The sequence below is a fragment of the Leptonychotes weddellii genome, chromosome 2 (genome assembly GCF_054177405.1).
Source record: "Leptonychotes weddellii isolate Sample4059 chromosome 2, ASM5417740v2, whole genome shotgun sequence".
Lineage (NCBI taxonomy): Eukaryota > Metazoa > Chordata > Mammalia > Carnivora > Phocidae > Leptonychotes > Leptonychotes weddellii.
Window position 1 is genome coordinate 39,992,471 of NC_138370.1, and position 19,394 is coordinate 40,011,864.

Genomic DNA, 19,394 nt, shown 5'->3' on the forward strand with positions numbered 1-19,394 from the left:
CTCCCTAACCTCTATCTCAGTTCCAGCTGCATAAGTCACTCCAGCAGGCCGGTACAAATGACACGCAAGAATTCATTCCAGGTGCGCGTGCCAGCGTGACTCCCGCGTCTCCAGGTCTGAAGCTCGCCTGGGAACGCCCCCTCCCCGCCCCGTCGCTTGTTGTGTTGTCATCACGTGGCCGGAGCGGGCCCTGACGTCAGGGGCGGGGGAGGGACTGCGCAGGCGCAGAAAAGGGGGCGGGGGACTCGGCTTGTTGTGTTGCTGCCCGAGACCAGAGGCGGTCTTGCTGCGGCCACAGCTCTTCCAGCCGCCTGACAATGTCGTCTCATTTAGTAGAGCAGCCGCCGCCCCCGCACAACAACAACAACAACTGCGAGGAAGGTGAACAGCCTTTGCCCCCGCCAGCCGGCCTCAACAGTGAGTGGTGGGCGGGTGGGCTCGGTGAAGAGGATGGGGGGGAGGAGGAGCTGCTCCGGCCGCCGCCGCCAGCTCCGCGCGGGGGGCGGGAGGAGAAGGCAGCCCATTGGCCAAGGCTGAGGATGTGCGGGTTACTGACAGCTCCTGTCACCTGTCAGGAGGAGTTGCTCCTGTCTTTCTCCAGCCCTGTCTCCCCTCCCTCCTGAGGTCTTGGTAGGGGGTCGCTTGGGTTGGCAGTTGGGGAGGGCAGGTGGGTGGGAGGAGAAGGGGGACGAGCTGATCCCACCTGTGGTGGGCCCCTGAGCGGAGCCAATCGGGGCGCGGGGGGGGCGGGCCTTGGGGCGCGGGGAGCAGGGTGGGCGGAGCGGGCGGCGGAGGGGACGTGGGCAGGGATGGGGACGTGCAGCGGGGACGCCGGGGGATGGACGCGGGCGGCGGGCCGAGGGGAGGGGGCGGCCGGGGAACGCGCGGGAGGTCAGGTGTGCGGCGGGGCTCGGGCCTGGCCCGGGTGACCCCACCTTTCTGGGTCGGCGTTCCTTTAGGGCTCAGAATGTGAGCCCTCCAGTTCCCTTCCTTTGTTACCACACAGGCTGGTCAGGAAAATCATTTGGTAATTTAGTGGTTATTTGTTTCACGTTGGGGATGGGGGGTGAGAAGGCTATGCTACTTTTTTTTGTTTGTTTTTGAGAGTTGGCCCAAGTGAGTTTTTTGGTTTTGTTTTTGAAACGATGGAGTTGTGTGCCCTGAAAACCTTTTGTGAACAGCCTCTTGAACCATCCAAGATTGCATAAATTGTGGAATCTGGGGCAGTAAATGTTCAGGAACGGGATTAAAACCACACGAATACAGTCGGGCGCTTGGAAGTTAATGTGCAGTATTTGAGTTACGACCAACTACAGTTGCTTATCATAACATTCTGGTGCTCAGACCTCTTGTCCTAAGGTTTTTCCCAGTTGTCTTGAAAGCTCAGTCTTCTTGGAAAGGTTCTTGCCTAACCTTTCTGTAATTGATCTCCTGAAAGAGGCAGTTGGGACAGTTAGCAAATGGCCCGATGAAATCGTTTGAAAATCATTTGGATGCTTAAATGACATTCAAAGGCATTGCAATCTCTTTCATAAGAGGGACGTGTTCCAACATGGCCTAAAAATTATTTTAGGGAAAAGAGTTCCTGTCCCCTCCCACAAGATGGGGATAGAATTTGAGTATTTTAAGATATTTTCATTGCTTGTTGCTGCTGTTCCATCTTTTGATGGGTAAATTTTTCTTAAATGTTTAGTTTTTGAAACTCAAGTGTCTTACGTTCTGGAATTTAAGATTTATATGTTATTTCCCACAGAAAGGATTAATTTATGTATCTTTAAACGTTATCTGTTTCATGTATTAATGTACACTTAAAACACTACTTACCCGTTTTTAGCATACTCTTAGAAGCATGGAATTTTAGAATGGGAAGAGACTTTAGAGGTAACTCTGTTATTTACTGGTAAAGAGAGCAAGAGTAAAGTGTGTTGTCCAAGTTCACAGCAGGCTAGGACCTAGAGCTGAGATTTTTACTTTCAAATGAGCTAGTGTTCCTTTCAGGACGCGTTAGTGGCCCAGAAGCCCCTGGTTATTTGTGTTTCCTAGTCTCTCAGTATACTGTTCTTCCTAATGTACAGAGGTAACCCGCCTATCTAGCTTTTTAGTGTACTGTTTCTTGATTGTACTCACCGTTTTCCTGCAGTACTTACAAGTTAGCTGTTTGGTAGTATGCATACATGATTTCACAGGAAAAAAAGGAATTTTAGTTCCCTTTGCGCACCATTTAACAAAAACAAGAACAAATGGGGTTGAGCTGTCTGTGATTGTTTATCTCTGTGTCTGATAGACCTGTGAGGTATTTGATGTTTTTGGCCAATCAGTTGCTGCTACGTTTGTATTAGCTCTTAACAGAAGTGGAAGAACACTCTGTGTGTGATATCAAAATGTTGGCTTTGGGAAATCTAGATAGAAAGTATTTTATTTTGAGTAGGGTGAGCTTTGAAAAGTTACTGAAAACCTTTTAGCTAGTGCCATATTTAATTTCTCCCCTCTTGCCTTTTATTCTTTTGTGTTTTCAGTTCATTATACAACAGCGGTTTAAACAAAACAAGAAGCCTTACTGATTCCTTCAAGTGATTTTTGGGCACTAGGCAAAACAACTTATTCAGACATCTAATACTACCCAAATTGCTGATAAGTTGAAGTTCTTTGTTGGGTAAAGTTGCACAACTATGAAACACAGGAGATGAACTCATTGTACAGATTATCTGTGGTTTGGGATTTTTCTTCAGTTCAGGGGTCAAGACAGTTTTAACAGCAAATTATTGAAATATTTGGAATAATGAAACCTTTTTCTGACTTTTTTTTTTTTTTTTTTAGTTTACCATTGTAGGGGAACTGTTCATTTTCCTTACAAATCAGTGGATAAATATCTGAACTGCTGGCAAAGTTAAAATGACATTTTTCCAGTTTTCAGTCCAGTTTTATTCTTAAGAAAACTAACAAATTAAGAATATTTGTATAGGACATTTATGCTATATAATTTGGTAGGTAGTATAAGGAAAATCCAGGTAGTAGTAAAATTCTCGTTACTATTTAATGTAGGAAGTACAGCCTTTTTTTTTTTTTTTCTTTTTTAAACATCTTCAACCATGATGTACTTGCTTCCCCAGTATGGTGAGAAGGCTTTTAAGGCTATGGCATGTGAAACTTCACTGCTTCATGATACTGTTTTGAATACATAAGTAACTGATGTGTAAGTATCCACTTGTGCAAAATGACCAACTTTTTTTTTTTTTTTAGAAGAATGTTGGTGACTGTTCTTGGTCTGGATTCCAGCATCAAGTATTTGAAATAAAATAAAGACTTTGAGGAGAGAACATAAGACATAATGGAATGTGTTACCCCTGGTTCGGATAAGAGTTATACATGGGACCTTGGAAAGTTGTGGAAAAAGATGAGAACTACTCTTCTTCCTTCTCTCCCTTCCTCTACCCCTCAGCTCTCCCACTCCCCTTCTTGCAAGAGGATTGAACTAGTGATTATAAAACTATAAAAGAGTATATACAGCATACAATCATGAATATAATCACAATTACTGGACCAACCTTCACAATGTACTATATTACAAAATGTAGAAGTGTGATTCTCTTAGCAGTTCTGAATCTCTTAGCAATTCTCAAAGACTTAAACTAGAAAATATCTCATGTATTGTGTATGTGTAGAGTCTGGCATAAGAGAACGCTTTTCAGTTTGTAAGTAGTCTTTTAATATAATGGAGAGAGCCTGCAGTTTTTAATTTTAAAGCTTGATTATCAGGAAGAGAATTCACTCAGATTTTTTTCTACTTTGTATTGCTTGGCCAGCACAATCCTCCTATCTTGTCTTGTTTCCTTTCCAAGTAGAAGGGGACTTTGTGAGAATTGGTAGAGTTAGAACATCAAGAAATTCTGAGGCTGTAAATCAGGAATGAACTAGGTAATGAAAAGCATGTGTAGTCCACCTATTGAGAAAGACAAGTTTATTTTTTTTCCCATCTTAGTCAAAAGATGAAGCTTTTAATAATCTGTGTGCATAACTTTTTCTGCCGTAATGTTTATTTCTATAGATCTATCTGGAAGAGAACTTTTAAGGGAAATCTACCTTTTTAGGTGTCTTAATGCACATTGTCAAATTATCGTCTATTGAAGACCTGATTGTAATAACATAATATTAGAAACAATTTGGGTAATGGTTAACCTTGATATTTAGATAATGGTTAAAGTATGGTATATACTTATGATGAGATGCAAAGCAATTGTTTAAAAGAATAAAGTAAGGTAATATACATTGACCTTGAAAGAGATCTATAAGTTGTTAGGTAAGAAATGCTTCTTACAGGGGCGCCTGTCTGGCTCAGTCAGTTAGGCGGCTACCTTCGGCTCCAGTCATGATCTCAGGGTGCTGGGATCGAGCCCTGCATCAGGCTCTCTGCTCGGTGGGGAGTCTGCTTCTTCCTCTCCCTCTGCCCTTCCCCCTGCTCATGCTTGCACTCTCTCTCTCTCTTAAATAAATAGATAAAATCTTAAAAAAAAAACCAACGCTGCTTACAGAAAAATATTCATAGTACAATTCAATTTCTTTATAAAAACAAGAACAGAAAACAACTGTATTTCATTGAAAAAGCTCTGCAAGTTGACATACAAACCTTTTAAAAGTGGTCTTTGGGAGTAGGAATGGGAGATTGGGAGGAAGAGTGTTTTTACTTTATGTTTATTTTCAAGAAACACATTTTTGCAATAAATTTTTTAAAAAGATAACAGAGTATAATTATAATAGTGGCTAGCACGTAGCAGTTACCATGTACTAGTGACCTTATTTTTCTCCATGCTTTATTCATTAAATACCTTCTAACAACCGTGTGAGGTGGATACAATTCTTATTCCCAGTTTATAGATGAGAAAACTGTTAAGGGGTTAAGTAACCTGTCTAGGGTGTAACAGATGTAAGTGGTAGAGTGGGAGTCTGCCTTCAGTCTGTGCTCTTAACCACCCTAGTAATATATGCCAGATAAATATTGTCTGCCTTAAGTAGAAATGACTTCAGTTATGCTGGGTGTGAAGCCAGTCACAGAGGTCGGTTTTACTGAGGTTTTCCAGCTATGTCTTCTCAAGTTCCTAGGTTATGATTGCTCATATATTTTTAATGCAGAAAGAAGAATTTAGATATTGGTTTGGAAGTCCTTCAAAAAAGTAAGGTCTGGAAAAGATACTGTTACAGCCAGTTTTCTCTTTGATCAGCTACTTGAAGTGAACATTCACTGTATTTTAGGGAAGACTGGCTTCCACAGAGACCCATGGGAAACTCCTGGTTCCTTAGTTCTTTTATCAGAGCAGCTCAGGTCTTTTGTTTATTTTACACTTTGGGCTTCTGTACAAGAAGAACTGATTCTGTTGGCTTAAAATAAGTTTGACAGTCCTAGAAAACAGTTAAACTAGAAAAAAAAATTTATCATATACCACTTTTCCTGTCTCTTTCCTGTTAAAATACTTTGTAGAACTCTAAATTTAGGGATGCTTTTGGCATACTTCTTATATACTCCAGAGGCACTCCAAGTATTTAATTAAATTACCTTTAGTGTTAAGTCTGTCTTAGCTTTGCTAGTTGAACTTGTTAATCCATTTTGAGTTCTGTCTAGTCTGTGTCCATTTTTGTCTGTAGAATGAGGTCACAGAGATGTCCTACAGCTGTGTTGTAGGCAATACAGTCCCCAAGATTTGGTGGTGGTTATGGGGCTGTGACACCCACTGGGACCGCCTTAGAGGGAAAGGAAGGAAAGGGTAACTTCGTTTTTATTTAGCAAACACTGTTCTAAGTACTTGACAAATAATAAAGCTCTTTTAACTAGTGGATAGCTGAACATCTCCCACCTACTGGGCACTTTACCTATGTCCTGTGTTTAATCCTCAGAGCAGCTTTGAGAGGTAGGGGTCTGTATTTTTATATCTCTGTTTTACAAATGAGAATACCTAAGCTCAGAAAGACAGGCAGAGAGTAGGTGGTGGAGTCAGATTTCTAGCCAGGTCTGCCTTTGAGCTTTTCCTTCATGTAAGGATGATGTTGAGTGCACTTTGGATTTAGAATAGTCCTCACCTAACTGAGAGTGCATTTTAAGGTTTGAGCCTCATTTGGTGGTTTTTCTGATTTACTGATGGAAGATTGGCCACAGAACTCTAATGTTCTGCTGAGAGTTTGGAGGAACGGCCCTATCAACCTGCTTGGTTATATTTTCTAAAACAAAATTTGTTATACAGAATGGAAATTAGGAAGAATTCACCCGTGTTTCTTTTTGTTGTGAAGTTGGTCTATTGGCTACTGTTATCAATTCTTATTAAAATTAAAGCACCTTAATGTGTTCAGCAAACTCATTGAGCCAATAAATAAATATTTTCAAGAGCTATCTAGATTACCAGGGCCACATCCCCTTTCCTGTGGCTCCACCCTCTTTGTTGGCCTGAGAAAACCTCAGTGTCTCCTGTACAGATGCAGTTTCTCCCCAAAACCAAGAAGGCTTAGTGAAACCCTAGGAAATAGGGAAGTCGTGGGAGAGAAGAAAGGACAAATCCACAAGGTATGGTTAGTGCATAGGGGAGAGGATAGAAAGGGGTGAGGTATAAAGGAAAGGAAGAAACTAATTTGTGGGGTAGAGAGAAAGCTTTTTTCAGATTTTTTTTTAGTATTATCACTGGATTTAATTAAGAGCTAGATGCATTAATTTTATGCTGCACATTTGTACGCAAATTGAAAATTTTATGATTGGATTTAAGTTTTCTAGGAGCTTCTAATTGTGCTAATTAGGACAGTTGTTAACTTATTTAGATGACTTTTAAGAAGTTTCTAAGCCATAGGTTTATTTTATCTGTGGGGAGGATACAACTAAATAGCTGAAGTAGTGGGAAAAAATACATATATGTATTATGTTAAACATATATAATTAAAATATTAAAGATAAGTAGTAATAAAGTAGCCATTTATTTTCTGAAAAGCAATCTCAAAGTTTTCAGTGAAGTGCTTATCATCTATAAACTAAGATTTAACTAGAGAGAAAATTGGCTGAAAGACACATTTTCTAAGATACTAGTTGTAGAGTTCCAGCTTCTTCTAAATTGGTTGATTGCATGAGCTACTTCAGGAACAGGAACTATATGTATTTTTAGACTTCTGTTGCTCCTTATTTATTTTCTTCAGAATACTCTTGCATTTGCTTTGAGGCAAGACCGAATTCTTATCAGAATTCACCACATTCGCATCTGTGTGCACATGACAGAGTTTGGTTCTGCTGTGGTTAACTTAAGCTATCTGACTTGTCCAACAGGTTCCTGGGTGGAGCTACCCATGAACAGCAGCAATGGCAATGATAATGGCAATGGGAAAAATGGGGGGCTAGAACATGTACCTTCCTCATCCTCTATCCACAATGGAGACATGGAGAAGATTCTTTTGGATGCACAACATGAATCAGGACAGAGTAGTTCAAGAGCCAGCTCTCACTGTGACAGGTAAGTGAGATCCATACAGATGGGTTACAAGGTTAATTCCCATTAGAAAAAATAAATCTGCTTTCATTTTCTTTTACAAAATGTCACTCCTGATTTATTGCAGCATGTGTATTTAAATCAGATAGCTAATTGACAAATACTTGAGTGCCTGGTGTTTTTCCCTAGATTAAATCAATTTCCTTATTCAGATTGTATCATTTTTTTTTTATGTTTATCCGTTTAAAAGTCAATGGCATAAATGTTTACTTGTAGTATTAAACTTTCTCCCATTTTCCTTTGTGTCCTGTTTCACAGATCATATTCTGCCAGTTACATATCTGTCCCCCTTCTAGACTGTGAGGCTCCAAAAGGCAGGGATCATGTTTCATCTCCTTTGTACCCTTGACAGTCATGGTGCTGGTGCGTAGTAGACACTCAGTAAACATTTGGGTCCTAGAAACTGCAGGTTGATTTAAGTTATAGTGGTATTTGCATGGTTGGAAACACCAACCAGGGTCTGCAAAGATAGTTAATTTGGAAGACCATTCTGTTTCTTCAGAGGAACTTTTATTTCAGACCTCATTTTTCTACATTTGCCTTGGGAAGAGTAATTCCACTGATGAAGGGCTGCTTTTGGTGAAAGAGTAAGGAATCAGTGATACGTATGAGTGGAATGAAACCGAGTTGTTCGTTTATTTTGCAGTGTAAGCTTTGTTTTTTTCCGGAGGGCTGGGTGGTACGCCTGACACTTCTTAGACTGGTGACAGCCATACTGTTAGCATTGTGGGATACTGGATGATCTTTTGGTTAATTAAGAGTTAATTGACATTAGTCATGTAGAAAATGCAGATGCACAAGGCAAAGACTAAGGAAACACTTAAAATGTATACTAAAAATAAAAGTGATAATCTCTAAGGGGTGGAATTATGGATATTTTTCTTCTGAATATTTTTGTACTTTGTAAAAATTGTATATATAGCATATTTTATTTGTCAGAAAAAGTTTCAAAGGAGAAAGAGGAGTTCAGTCATGTTTGAGGTTCCTGCATATCTTATAATCCACTGATGTTACCAAGGTAGCAGAGCCTGGTTTGCTGGCTCTGGCACACTGCGCCCCCACCACCCCGTCTCATCTCTGCCTGTGTCCCTGTGCTTCGTAGGAGCCTGGGATGGCTGTGGTTAAAAGCAGAAGCAGAGCAGATGGCTCTTTGCTGAGCAGCTTGCCATTGATTCCAGTTGCAATAGCATTCGTCTGTCTTTCAGAATGAAGTTTATATTCTATTACATTTATATTATGGGACTCGTAATGGGTTTCTGAAGATTTCTGCTTGTTCTGGGCCTGTTTATAAGACTTTTACTATACATTTAAGTACATGACCCTTGATCATTGGTATCAATGTGTCTCTTAACCTGTTGTTCACTTGCTGTTGTCACCGAGCAGAGAAGAAGTCACCTGCTTGCTTTTCTGGTCATCTTATTTCACTTGTGGTTGTAGTTATACTTGTGATCGAATATGAATTTACCTTCCCGTGATCACGTTTAAGTTAGGTTTCTAAACACGTGAAGCAAGGCGTGGCATGTGCTTTTGAACACTTTCCTATCCCGCAGCTTCTGTATCTTTAGGCTCTGGGTTCCTGGTCATCTTTCAGAGAAGGCCTGCAACTCTAGCTCAGTAATACTCTCCTGTGCCAACACACCTTGACATTTTAAAATGTCTTCAAAATTCATGTCATTTGAGTTGCCATGCATCTCTATATTTGAAGTCATTGAGAAGTGTTTTTTGTAAGTGGAAACATTTTAGGACTGTTGAATATTCATCCCAGAACTAATTTATATATACAGTGACCCTTGAACAACATGGGTCTGAACTACACAGCCATGTGGATTTTTTCCCATAAATCCAGTACAGTACTATAAATGTAGTTTCTCTTCCTTACGAGTTTCTTTAACATTTTTTTCCTCTAGCCTACTTTATTGTAGGAATACACTACATAAAACCTATAACATACAAGATATGTGTAAATTGACTATCCGTAAGGCCTCTTGTCAAAAGTGGTTTATTAGTAATTAAGTTTGGGGGGAGTCAGAAGTTATACACAGATTTTTAACTGTGCAGGGTTAAACCCTGCATTGTTCAAGGGTAAACCATATTTTCAATTTAAAAATTATTCCAGAGATACATTTTTGTCACTGTAGTGGTTATTAGAAGATAACCCCTTTGTGTTTTTATTGCGTTTTACCCTATTGCAGGAGTTCTCAACCTCCACACTAGATACACCCAGGGAGCTTTTAAAAATACCAGTGCACAGGCCACATCCCTAGAGGTTCATATTCTGTCATCAGGGACGGGGTAGAGATGTGAGGATATTTTAAAAGCTCCCTGGCTAATTCTAATATAAGCCAGGATTGAAGCTCTGATGCATTCCATATTGTTAGAAGTAGTAAACCGTTTACCAGTGAAACGTTTAGTATTCTTCTAAGTGAGATTGGTGCAGTGATAGAGTGTAGAAGTAGAGCAGTGCTTCTGTAGGGTTCTTGCCTATGTCATTCTGCTGCCTTGACCTGCTCCTGGCTCTGTGAGGCTGACCCTTAACTTGATCTCTCTGGCTGTGAACGCAGCAGTGTTATGTGAGCATAATGACAGTAAACTGAGGACAACAAGAGTGCCTCCTTCCACCTGGTTCCTGTGCTCTAGGCGGAGATTTCTAGTTCAAAAGCATCTCTGTATGTTAACATTGTACACATGCTCTTGGTAGCTTTAACAGATATAACATCTACTCCTTTGAACAGGATAAGCCTGGAGCGTTTTCATCCCTACTTCGGTTTAGATTTGGTGGGGTGGGGTGTGTGGTGGAAAATCTAGTGACCTGCTGTGGTTACACAAGGAATCATTGATAAAGTTAAGAATAGAACTTACCAGGTTGTTTTCATCTATCATATCAAGTATAGTTCATGATCATGTGTTTTTGTCTAAAAGTTTATCTGTAAATTTTTGTTTCTGGGAATATATTTTGTACTTTTCATTGAAGGTTCTGTATTCATATATATGCTTATATAATTCACTTTGAAATATCTCAAAGCAAATAATTTCTGAAATAAGTAGAATGGTGGTTCTGGTCTCCATACTCCTTTACATTCCTAAAAATTACTAGGATCCCCAAAGATCTTTTGTTGATGGGAGTTATATATATTGATATTTAACTATATTAGAAATTGAAAGAAATTTAAAAATATGTATTCGTTCAACAATAATAAACCCATTACATTTCAGTATGAGTAACTTTTTAAAATGAAAAATAACTTTTTCATAACCAAAAAAAAATTAGTAAGAACTAGTGGCATTGATTTACATTTTTGCAAATCTCTTTCTTATCTGGCTTAATAGAAAACAGCTGGATTCTCATTCGCTTTTGCATTCGGTTTGTAGTGATAAAACACATCATGTAGCCTTTGGAAAATTTCACAATACACAGAATAAGAATGATAGACATGACAAAATAAGAATAAAAAAGGCAAATCATAATAGTATCATGAAAACAACTTTAACCTTGAAGACCCTTTGAAAGCGTGTTGGGGGAGGTGTTCGAGAAGACGTGACCGCAGTTTGACCCTGGAGCTGGACTTGGGCAATTGGAGGCTCTTCATTCCCTCCCCGTCCTTGGAATGTGCGTTCTGCTTGCCTTCCTGGCTCCCAGAAGCTGCCTCAGGAATACAGCTTTGAGACAGAAATGTGGCGTTGAGACTGTTTGAATGGTATCCGTGACTAAACCCAGTTAAGACCTCCGTATAAACTTGTAAGATGTGGCAGGCGGTGCCATCTGCTCACCTTACTGTCACGCCAAGACAAGCCTCATCTGTAAATTCCCTTGCCGTTTAAAGCTGCCACCTACCACCCTGGAGTGGCCTGCCTCTTTCCCTCTCCTTGCCCTCCTGTGTGGGGGCTGGTTTCAGATTACACCAGGGAAGCTCCTCAGGAGGCTGGGAACCAACTAGACTCTGAAAACTGCTTTCACGCTTTGAAAATCACTGGTGATGTATTATTTAATGATGAAAGAACTTTGAGGAAAAGAACCTGAAATTAAGTTTCTGAATTTGAAGATCTTTGTACCTTTATTGGAAAAAGAATAAAAATGAGAAAATTTATCCTTGCAAAGGAATTCATCACCATCACAAAATTCCAGAACATTTTGGGAATAAGAGTGCTCAATTTCATTTGTTCTTTGGGGTCAAGATAATACTTTTGGATTTGCTGCTTTTTCAGAGCCATACTGCTGTGACTTAATTTTCTAATTTCCAGTGGAGGTTAATTTACTTGACAAAATGAGAATTAAAACTAATGGCTAAATTCTTTCTCTTCTAGCCCTTCCCCACAAGAAGATGGGCAGATTATGTTTGATGTGGAGATGCACACCAGCAGGGACCATAGCTCTCAGGTGTGTGCGTGTGTGTGTGCTTGTTTTTCTGATATACGGTAAATAATTAGGAATGCGAACTCTAAATATGTTTTGCTAAAATATATTAAAGAATAAGAAGACTTTAAAAAGTAGTTGGAAGCTGGTATAAGTTCTTCAGTTTCTGATTTTGGAATTTACTTAGGATGATACAGCCCTCGTTATATGCCTTTGCAGCTGAGACTTTGGGTTCCTCTCACCCTAACAGAATTGGAAGATTCTTGTCTGTAATGTATCATTCCAGTATTCCAGGCTAGTTTCTTGAGTTTCTAAGTAGAAAGCTGAGATAGAGGTTTTATTTAAGGTCACAAAATGAATGAAAAGGAAAGTTGTAGAACCAGGCGTGAAAACTTTTTCTGCATCTGACATCAAAGCAGCGACTTTTGAGATGAATTTCAACAGCTAGAGATAAAATTCATCTAAATTTTGCAGGGTTCCTTAAACTAAAGAAGGTAAATGTAGTTCACTAGGAGTTGACATTGTCAGTAAAATAGATGGCTGTAGTATTGAAAGCATACAACGATTAATATTCTGAAATTTACAGTAAGTAAGTAATTGTTATTAACGCTTTAAAATGCTCATAGCTGGCCCTTGACTGTATTGATGTGTCAACTCGCCTAAAAGTGCTAGAGTGCAAATTTGTGAGGACCAGAACCATTGTCTTTTTCTCCCGTGTTCATGGGCTAGCAGAGTATTTGTGGAAGGAATGTTTAAATGCATTCGGACAGAAACTTTGCTTTATGGGGTTCTCCCTGTATAATGTCCTATTCGCCTTTTGCACTAGAAGTATTGTGCATGATATGTTGGGTCCACCCAGTATTCTTTCTGTTTCAGAAGGCTTCACAGTTTCTCCCTGCTTTTTCCATATTCTGTTTGTGCTGTTCTCTAAAACCTAGAAAATCTACAGATCGGATATAAATTTATTTTATGAGCTTTATATTATAAAGAAGGCTCTCATGTACAGAGATGTTCTAACTGCAGTTGTTGAATTGCTGGCTAATGTATGTTGGTTTTGCCATGTGCATAAGCTATAACTAATGAAGAAGAAAATACGTAGTTTCCATGACAAAAGTGTACTAAGGAATCCCAAGGAAGAGAAATGAAATTAATTCTTTGCTGTAGTCTTTTCTGAGGAAGATGTCCTCAATTCATATTGACAATTTGAAAATCTAGATTAGCATTTTACAGAATGTGTTTCGAGGAACATTTGCTCAATGGGAAGCTCCATAAGATAGTTCTGAAGTCAAGTTAAGTGGAAATAATACAGTCTCTGGGCTCTCTCCACCCCCCCCACCCCACCCCACCCCACCCCCAGTAGTCACAGCACATAGTAGCACATTAAAGGCTCTGACAATTCCTGCAGTAGAAGAATCTGTTTGTTTAAACCAAGTGTTTCCCAAGCTTATTTGATCTTAGACCTCCCTCCCCCTCCACACATACTTTTCCCTCCTAATAATCTAACAATGTAATAGAACACTCTGATAAGTGCTGTCTCGATTCATGGAGTGGCAGTGTACAATTAGCCTTAACTGATAATTGAATTTAAATGCAATTGTAGAGCTGACTGAGTTCATCCTAGAATTCCAGAGGAATTTGTGAAATTCAGGAGAGAAAATGTAACATTTTTGGCTTCTGTGTCAGATTATGGTAGTATTGCTACTGTGGTCCCAATTCAGAAACTAGTACCTAAAGGAACATTAGTTATCGTCAACGTTGTTGGGTAAGCCACATTAACAATCAGAGCAGTCCATTTAAACATCGTTACATCTTTGGAAAAGCAGTTTTAAAACCCTTAAGAAAAATATGTTCTTTTAGAGTAAGACTTTTAATAAAAGAGAAATCAGTAGGTATGATTTATTTAAACTTTCAAAAAGCCTATTACATTGCTTTTTTAAAATTGCAGAAATGATCATTTAAAAATTAATAACTAGGTTTTGGGAGGGTGGATTTTTTTCATGAACGAGAAGTGAGTTTAGGATTAGCAAATAGAAGCATTTACCATAGGACTATGTTATGGGACTTGCTCTTATCAAACATTTTTATATGTGTCTATATGAAGAATATAGAATGTTTTCAGCCTTTTCTAGGAGGAGGAAGGAAAGACACTAATATATATTAAAATATTCTGGGTGCTAAATTTATTTTTAAAAAAGATTTTTCCCACTTTCAGTGTTCTCAGTCTAGTGAAAGAGGTGATATTAGCCCTGAGAACAAATGGGAGAAGTGGGGCTTTGTCTTCATTAAATTACTAATCTAAGATCACAAAGCCAGTGGGTGATAGAGCCAGGATTGAAACCAGGGCTGTCTGAGCCTGCAGCCCCTGTGCCTTCTACTAAAATAAGTTCATGCATGGGATTGATTTCCGGAGAGCTCACAAGGTCGTGAGGATGAACTAAGACGTGCCCGGTGAGTTAGGGTATGAGGAAGCCTAAGGTGTAATGCATTTAGGAAAAGGATCATTCAGACTACACTTTTATGACCGTAGTCCTCAAGAGTCTCCGTTTTATGGCAGCAAATAGACTGTGGAAGTCTCCTGAAGTCATTTTTGCATGTGTTTCTGGGACTGAGCGGGGCCAGCACAGTGTTGGGTATCCCTGTATCAATGATGCACACCGAAAATGCCCTCCCTTTCCCCTCTTTTAAAACTGGGGTTGGGCGCCTGGGTGGCTCAGTTGGTTGGGCGACTGCCTTCGGCTCAGGTCATGATCCTGGAGTCCCGGGATCGAGTCCCGCATCGGGCTCCCTGCTTGGCGGGGAGTCTGCTTCTCCCTCTCCCACTCCCCGTTTGTGTTCCCTCTCTCGCTGTGTCTTTCTCTGTCAAATAAATAAATAAAATCTTTAAAAAAAAAACAAAAAACTGGGGTTTATGGACCCCATTCTGTGCGGTTCAATAGCCGCACGTAGAGAACTAGAGAACTTGACATGGGCCAGGGAGGGAAAATGTAAGTGCTTTGAAGGTAAAGGACTTGCCCATGAGGACAGGCTAAAATAATCAGAGAAGGTTTTTGATTGAGGTAAAAGCATGAATCTTATTTAATTAGATTAAGTACATTTTTACCATATTAAATGCATTTTTCCAAGGATTGGAAGGTAATTTAAAACCTGAAACTGGCAAATTTAAGATTAATAAAGGGAAGCACACAGCAGTAGTAAATGAGGATAGCATAGGATTTCTGGTTCTTAAGGTAAGCATTATAAACTTAATTGGGGAATTTGTTTTTACTAGTAGTCCAAAGATAACTTTGCTTCACTCAACTGAGAGAAAGTGACATCATCTTAAAGTAAATTAAGCCATAAAATTTTACTACATTTTAATTCTCTTTGAAAGTAGAAAATATTACCTTGTTCACAAATTTAAACCTCAGTCTTTGAGCAGTTTTAAGGAGAGACACATGAGATCAGAATTGGAAGCTGTAAGCAGAAGTGACGTGCAGTGTGTTGGGTATCGTCAGATACTGTGTGTACACAAACTGATCTATAAGTAAATTGTAACAACTTACTGTTTTTGATTTAAGATGTTTTCAGATTTATTCCACAAAGAGCCAACTCATGATTCTGAGTAATCTCAATACCCAATGGAAAAAGCTTAATCCTAAAGGCTACATTGTGTCATTCAGTGGAATTTGCCAAGTCCAGCAGAACTAAGTAAGAATGATACTACCAGAGTAGCAAAAATCCACAGGGATTTTACTTTCAGTTTGTTAGTCTCTAGAGATAGGGTAGCCCCTTTTACTCTCTGAATTACTTTCCTGGGGCACTTAGTTCATAGAGAACTAGCCTGTCAAAAAGAAACTCGTGATATATATCAAGCTCTGCATTTCATAGCTATCTACCAAAAAGAATGAAAGCTTTGGTCAAAGAGTGAATCCTGTTCAAACAAAGTAACAAATCAAAACAGTTCTTTGCTTTGAGACCCTTGGGTTTGAGGTCCTAGCATCACATTCCTTAAAGCCGAGTGAATATTGCCGTCATTTTTAGGACTATCTCATTCCTGTGGGTTCTCGTGAAAGGGAAGCTATTGGGAATTTTGCTTGTTCTTGGCTTGAAACTGTAGGTTATCATTAGTAAGAAAAAGGACTTCGTTTTCATTTACCTGATGCAAAAAATGTCAAATTCTAAGTCAGTATAAAATAAATGATTCCAAAAAACTTTTGGCTTAAGTAGTTTTGAGTAAACCTTGGGAAATGTTTAGATAGTGATTTGTCAAAAAAGATGGAATCTCCTTCCAGGAAGTAAAACCTAGTGCTTAGGAGTTGGGGACTCGAGAGACAGTTTACCCAGTTTAAATACTGGCCCTGTCTCTTACTACTTACAGAACCTCAGGCACTTACTGAATTTATGTCTTCATTTCCTCATCTGTAAAATGGAATATTGATAATTCCTGTTTTTATTGGGTTGTTGCCAGGTAAAAATTATTAATGCATGTAACATGCTTAGAATGATGCTCGTCTCTTGATAAGTGATTAATATTATTTCCTCATCACATCTCCCACTTGTTTTCTCATCACTTTATATTGGTTAGCATATACTTTTGGAGTTTTTTTTTTTATTTTTAATAATGAAAAATTTTAAGTGTGAACAGAAGTAAAGAGAATGTTGCAGTGGGCCTTGGTATAAGTATCACCCAGATGCAACAGTTATTAATCCTCTCCACATTTTAGTGAGCTTTACAGCCTGAAGTGCACTTTTTTCAGGTTCACATCCTACGCTTAGATAGAACAACAGTGAGGCCCGGTCAGATTCTTTTTAAGATATTAAATGCCCTGATCTCAGATCATTGGGTCAGCCTTTTTAGAAAACTGGCATGTTTCTTACGTAAAAATTGCTGATGGACACAACCTTAGAGTTTTCACATATTTTCTGTCTAGATTTGTCTTTTGTAGTAGGAACAATTGGGCTTCCTTTTTTTCTTTTTTAAAGTTGTAATTCTTCTTCACAGTCAGAAGAAGAAGTTCCAGAAGGAGAGAAAGAAGTCGATGCTTCAAAGAAAAGCGTCGACTGGGTGTCCGACTGGTCCAGTAGACCTGAAAACATTCCACCTAAGTAAGTCCTTGCACGTGTCTTCTCAGGGGACATGGCAGACGCCGCTCCTGCTCATGGGCAGCGGACCTGCTCGCTCCCAGGATGTTCTCAGCAAGTGCGTTTCTGATCCCTGCCTCTGCCTTTCTTCCCTCAGGGAGTTCCACTTCAGACACCCCAAACGCTCTGTCTCTTTAAGCATGAGGAAAAGTGGGGCCATGAAGAAAGGGGGTATTTTCTCCGCAGAATTCCTTAAGGTGTTCATTCCGTCTCTCTTCCTCTCTCATGTTTTGGCTTTGGGCCTAGGGTAAGTACTGGTGGACTCCTAATGGGTTTTCCCTTCATTTCATCCCCTGTTGTATTTCCAGACGTAAGAAATAGGCGTGAAACAGTTCGTATTTGTTTTGCTTTTAATGTTTCAGTGCAAATAGGGAGAGCTTAAAAGAATTATTGAAGCTGATACACTGTTGGTACACTGGCAAGCGTTTTTAGTAGTGGAGTTTTATTTTTCTTATTTGAAAATAAGTTGTTCATGTTAATCCTCTCAGTGGTCATCTTTAAGTGGGCTCTTCTATGCTTAATCTTTCCTTTTGCATTTTGTTCTTGTCTATGAATTACTCAAGATTAGCAAAGTTTTTATTTATTATTTATTTATTTTTAATTTAAGTTCAATTTAGTTAGCATACAGTGTATTATTAGTTTCAGGGATAGAATTTAGTGATTCATCAAGATTAGCTAAGTTTTAAAGTAAACTAACCTGTAAGTGTTTAAATTTGGGGTTGATTTGAACATTTTTTTTTTCCCCAGATGGGAAAATACACCATTTTATTGAATAGGCCTTGAGTGAAACTGGTAGGTTGATTCAGGATCCTGTTTTTTTTCTTTGTAGCATTTTCATTTATTCTTCTAAAGTTGGCCCTATATTTACCTATAACTGATGAATTTTTCAGGAATGTCTTTTAAATTCTTTTTTTTTTTTGTGTTAATGGAACATTGAGGAAATCCATTTTTGAAAGATTTTAAGAGTTAAACACTAGTTTTTTGTTTTTTTTTTAAGACCTATCTGTTATTCTCTTTAAGCATGTGCAAAGAATCATTTTCTCTATATAATATACAAAAGCTATGTGACCCCTTATCTCCCCTGTAAGGAGCTCAGCATATGGGTAAGAGATTTACTTACAGTCATAAACATGGAACCATACACACGACTTTTCCATAGACTTCTTTTGTCTTTCTGGGTGCTTGATCTGTTTTTGTGATGGCGAAGGCTGCGATCACAAACAGCAGAATGGATGGAAGGGGTTTGTGGAGGAAGGGAGTGTGTGGGTGTTGAATGGGGTTGGTGTGAGGGCAGGCAGGGGAGGAGTTTAAATTCCCCTCCAGTATTGACTGCACAGTAGTTCATTTGCCCTCAAGGACTTGGTTTTTATACCTTCCAATAGCTTTTCCTTTCCTGAGTCTTCAGATTGTCTCGCTTGCTGGTGTAAGTGTAACTATTGTTATAGATGAGTGTGGGGAAAATAGGATTTGAGAAAGTTGGTTTTATTACACGGCGGGGTGGGACTAGCTTCCTGTTTTCCTTAACTGCCCTTCTGCTTACGTTATTTAATGGTAAAATACTTGCTTGGCACAGAAAAGTAACGTTAGGCCTTAATCCTGAAGAGTTAAGAGCCCACTATAAAGCCCTGGCAGCTTTGTAATTTGGCATGTTACTGTATTTTGTGCGTGAAATACTAGTATAACTTTCTGCCTACTCTAAGGGAACATGTCAAAGGAAGTTGGCTGTGCTTTGTTCTTTGGAGGGATCTATTCTCTCTGATTTTACTTCGTGTGATCACTGCTCCTGTGCTGGCCAGTCCTGCCTAATGAGTAAACATAATTACCTAAAACCAGTTTGGCTGGCTGGTGACTAGTTTTAAGTAAGTCAGCAGTGATTTCAGTGTGTTAGCTGTGCACATCCACCTTCAGAGTCTTCTACAACATGGAGTTGTCAGGTGCAGTTTGGCCCATGGCCCGTGGGTGTGCAGCTGTTGACACGGATGAGACCCGATGTACTCTGTTTCCTTTCAGCATCTATATTGGGAAGCGACTGAGCACACCTTCTGCCAGCACCTACTGAAGGGAAGAACAGCCCCGGAGAAGCGGAGAAGCGTGTGACCTGTGAAGTGGTGTATTGTCACAGTAGTTTATTTGAACTTGAGACCATTGTAAGCATGACCCAGCCTACCACCCTATTTTTACATATCCAAGTTCCAGTAACTCTCAAACCCAGTATTTTATTCAAACTCTGTTGAGGCATTTTACTAACCTCATTCCCTTTTTGGCCTGTAAGACACTTTAGAATTTCCTAACAGAGTTTACTGTTATTTAGAAATTTGCAAGGGCTTCTTTTCCGCAAATGCCACCAGCAGATTATAATTTTGTCAACAATGCTATCGTCTCCTTTTAGTGCCACCAGACTTAGACCTGCA

General features: G+C 39.4%; 1 protein-coding gene across 3 annotated transcripts; it reads left to right on the forward strand.

Moving 5' to 3' along the window:
* Positions 1–225: 225 nt before the first annotated feature.
* Positions 226–19,268, forward strand: BNIP3L (BCL2 interacting protein 3 like). Of its 3 annotated transcripts, none has more exons than XM_081810393.1 (6): positions 226–417; positions 7,292–7,475; positions 11,814–11,886; positions 16,844–16,947; positions 17,081–17,230; positions 18,994–19,268. In XM_081810393.1, the coding sequence occupies exons 1-6, from the start codon at positions 318–320 to the stop codon at positions 19,040–19,042; spliced, it is 660 nt and encodes a 219-aa protein (XP_081666519.1). In that variant the 5' UTR covers positions 226–317; the 3' UTR covers positions 19,043–19,268. The 3 variants fall into 3 exon arrangements, with proteins under 3 accessions (XP_081666519.1, XP_081666524.1, XP_081666527.1); XM_081810398.1 differs by having other exon boundaries at positions 229–381; XM_081810401.1 differs by lacking the exon at positions 226–417 and adding an exon at positions 4,723–6,547.
* The last annotated feature ends 126 nt before the right edge of the window (positions 19,269–19,394 follow it).

Bases quoted from the DNA above. Each gene is read 5' to 3' on its own strand.
- BNIP3L (XM_081810393.1), top strand. From the start codon at position 318: ATGTCGTCTCATTTAGTAGAGCAGCCGCCGCCCCCGCACAACAACAAC. The intron at 16,948-17,080 runs GTAAGTCCTTGC...TTCTTCCCTCAG, and splicing joins CCTGAAAACATTCCACCTAA to GGAGTTCCACTTCAGACACC. The intron at 17,231-18,993 runs GTAAGTACTGGT...GTTTCCTTTCAG, and splicing joins GTTTTGGCTTTGGGCCTAGG to CATCTATATTGGGAAGCGAC.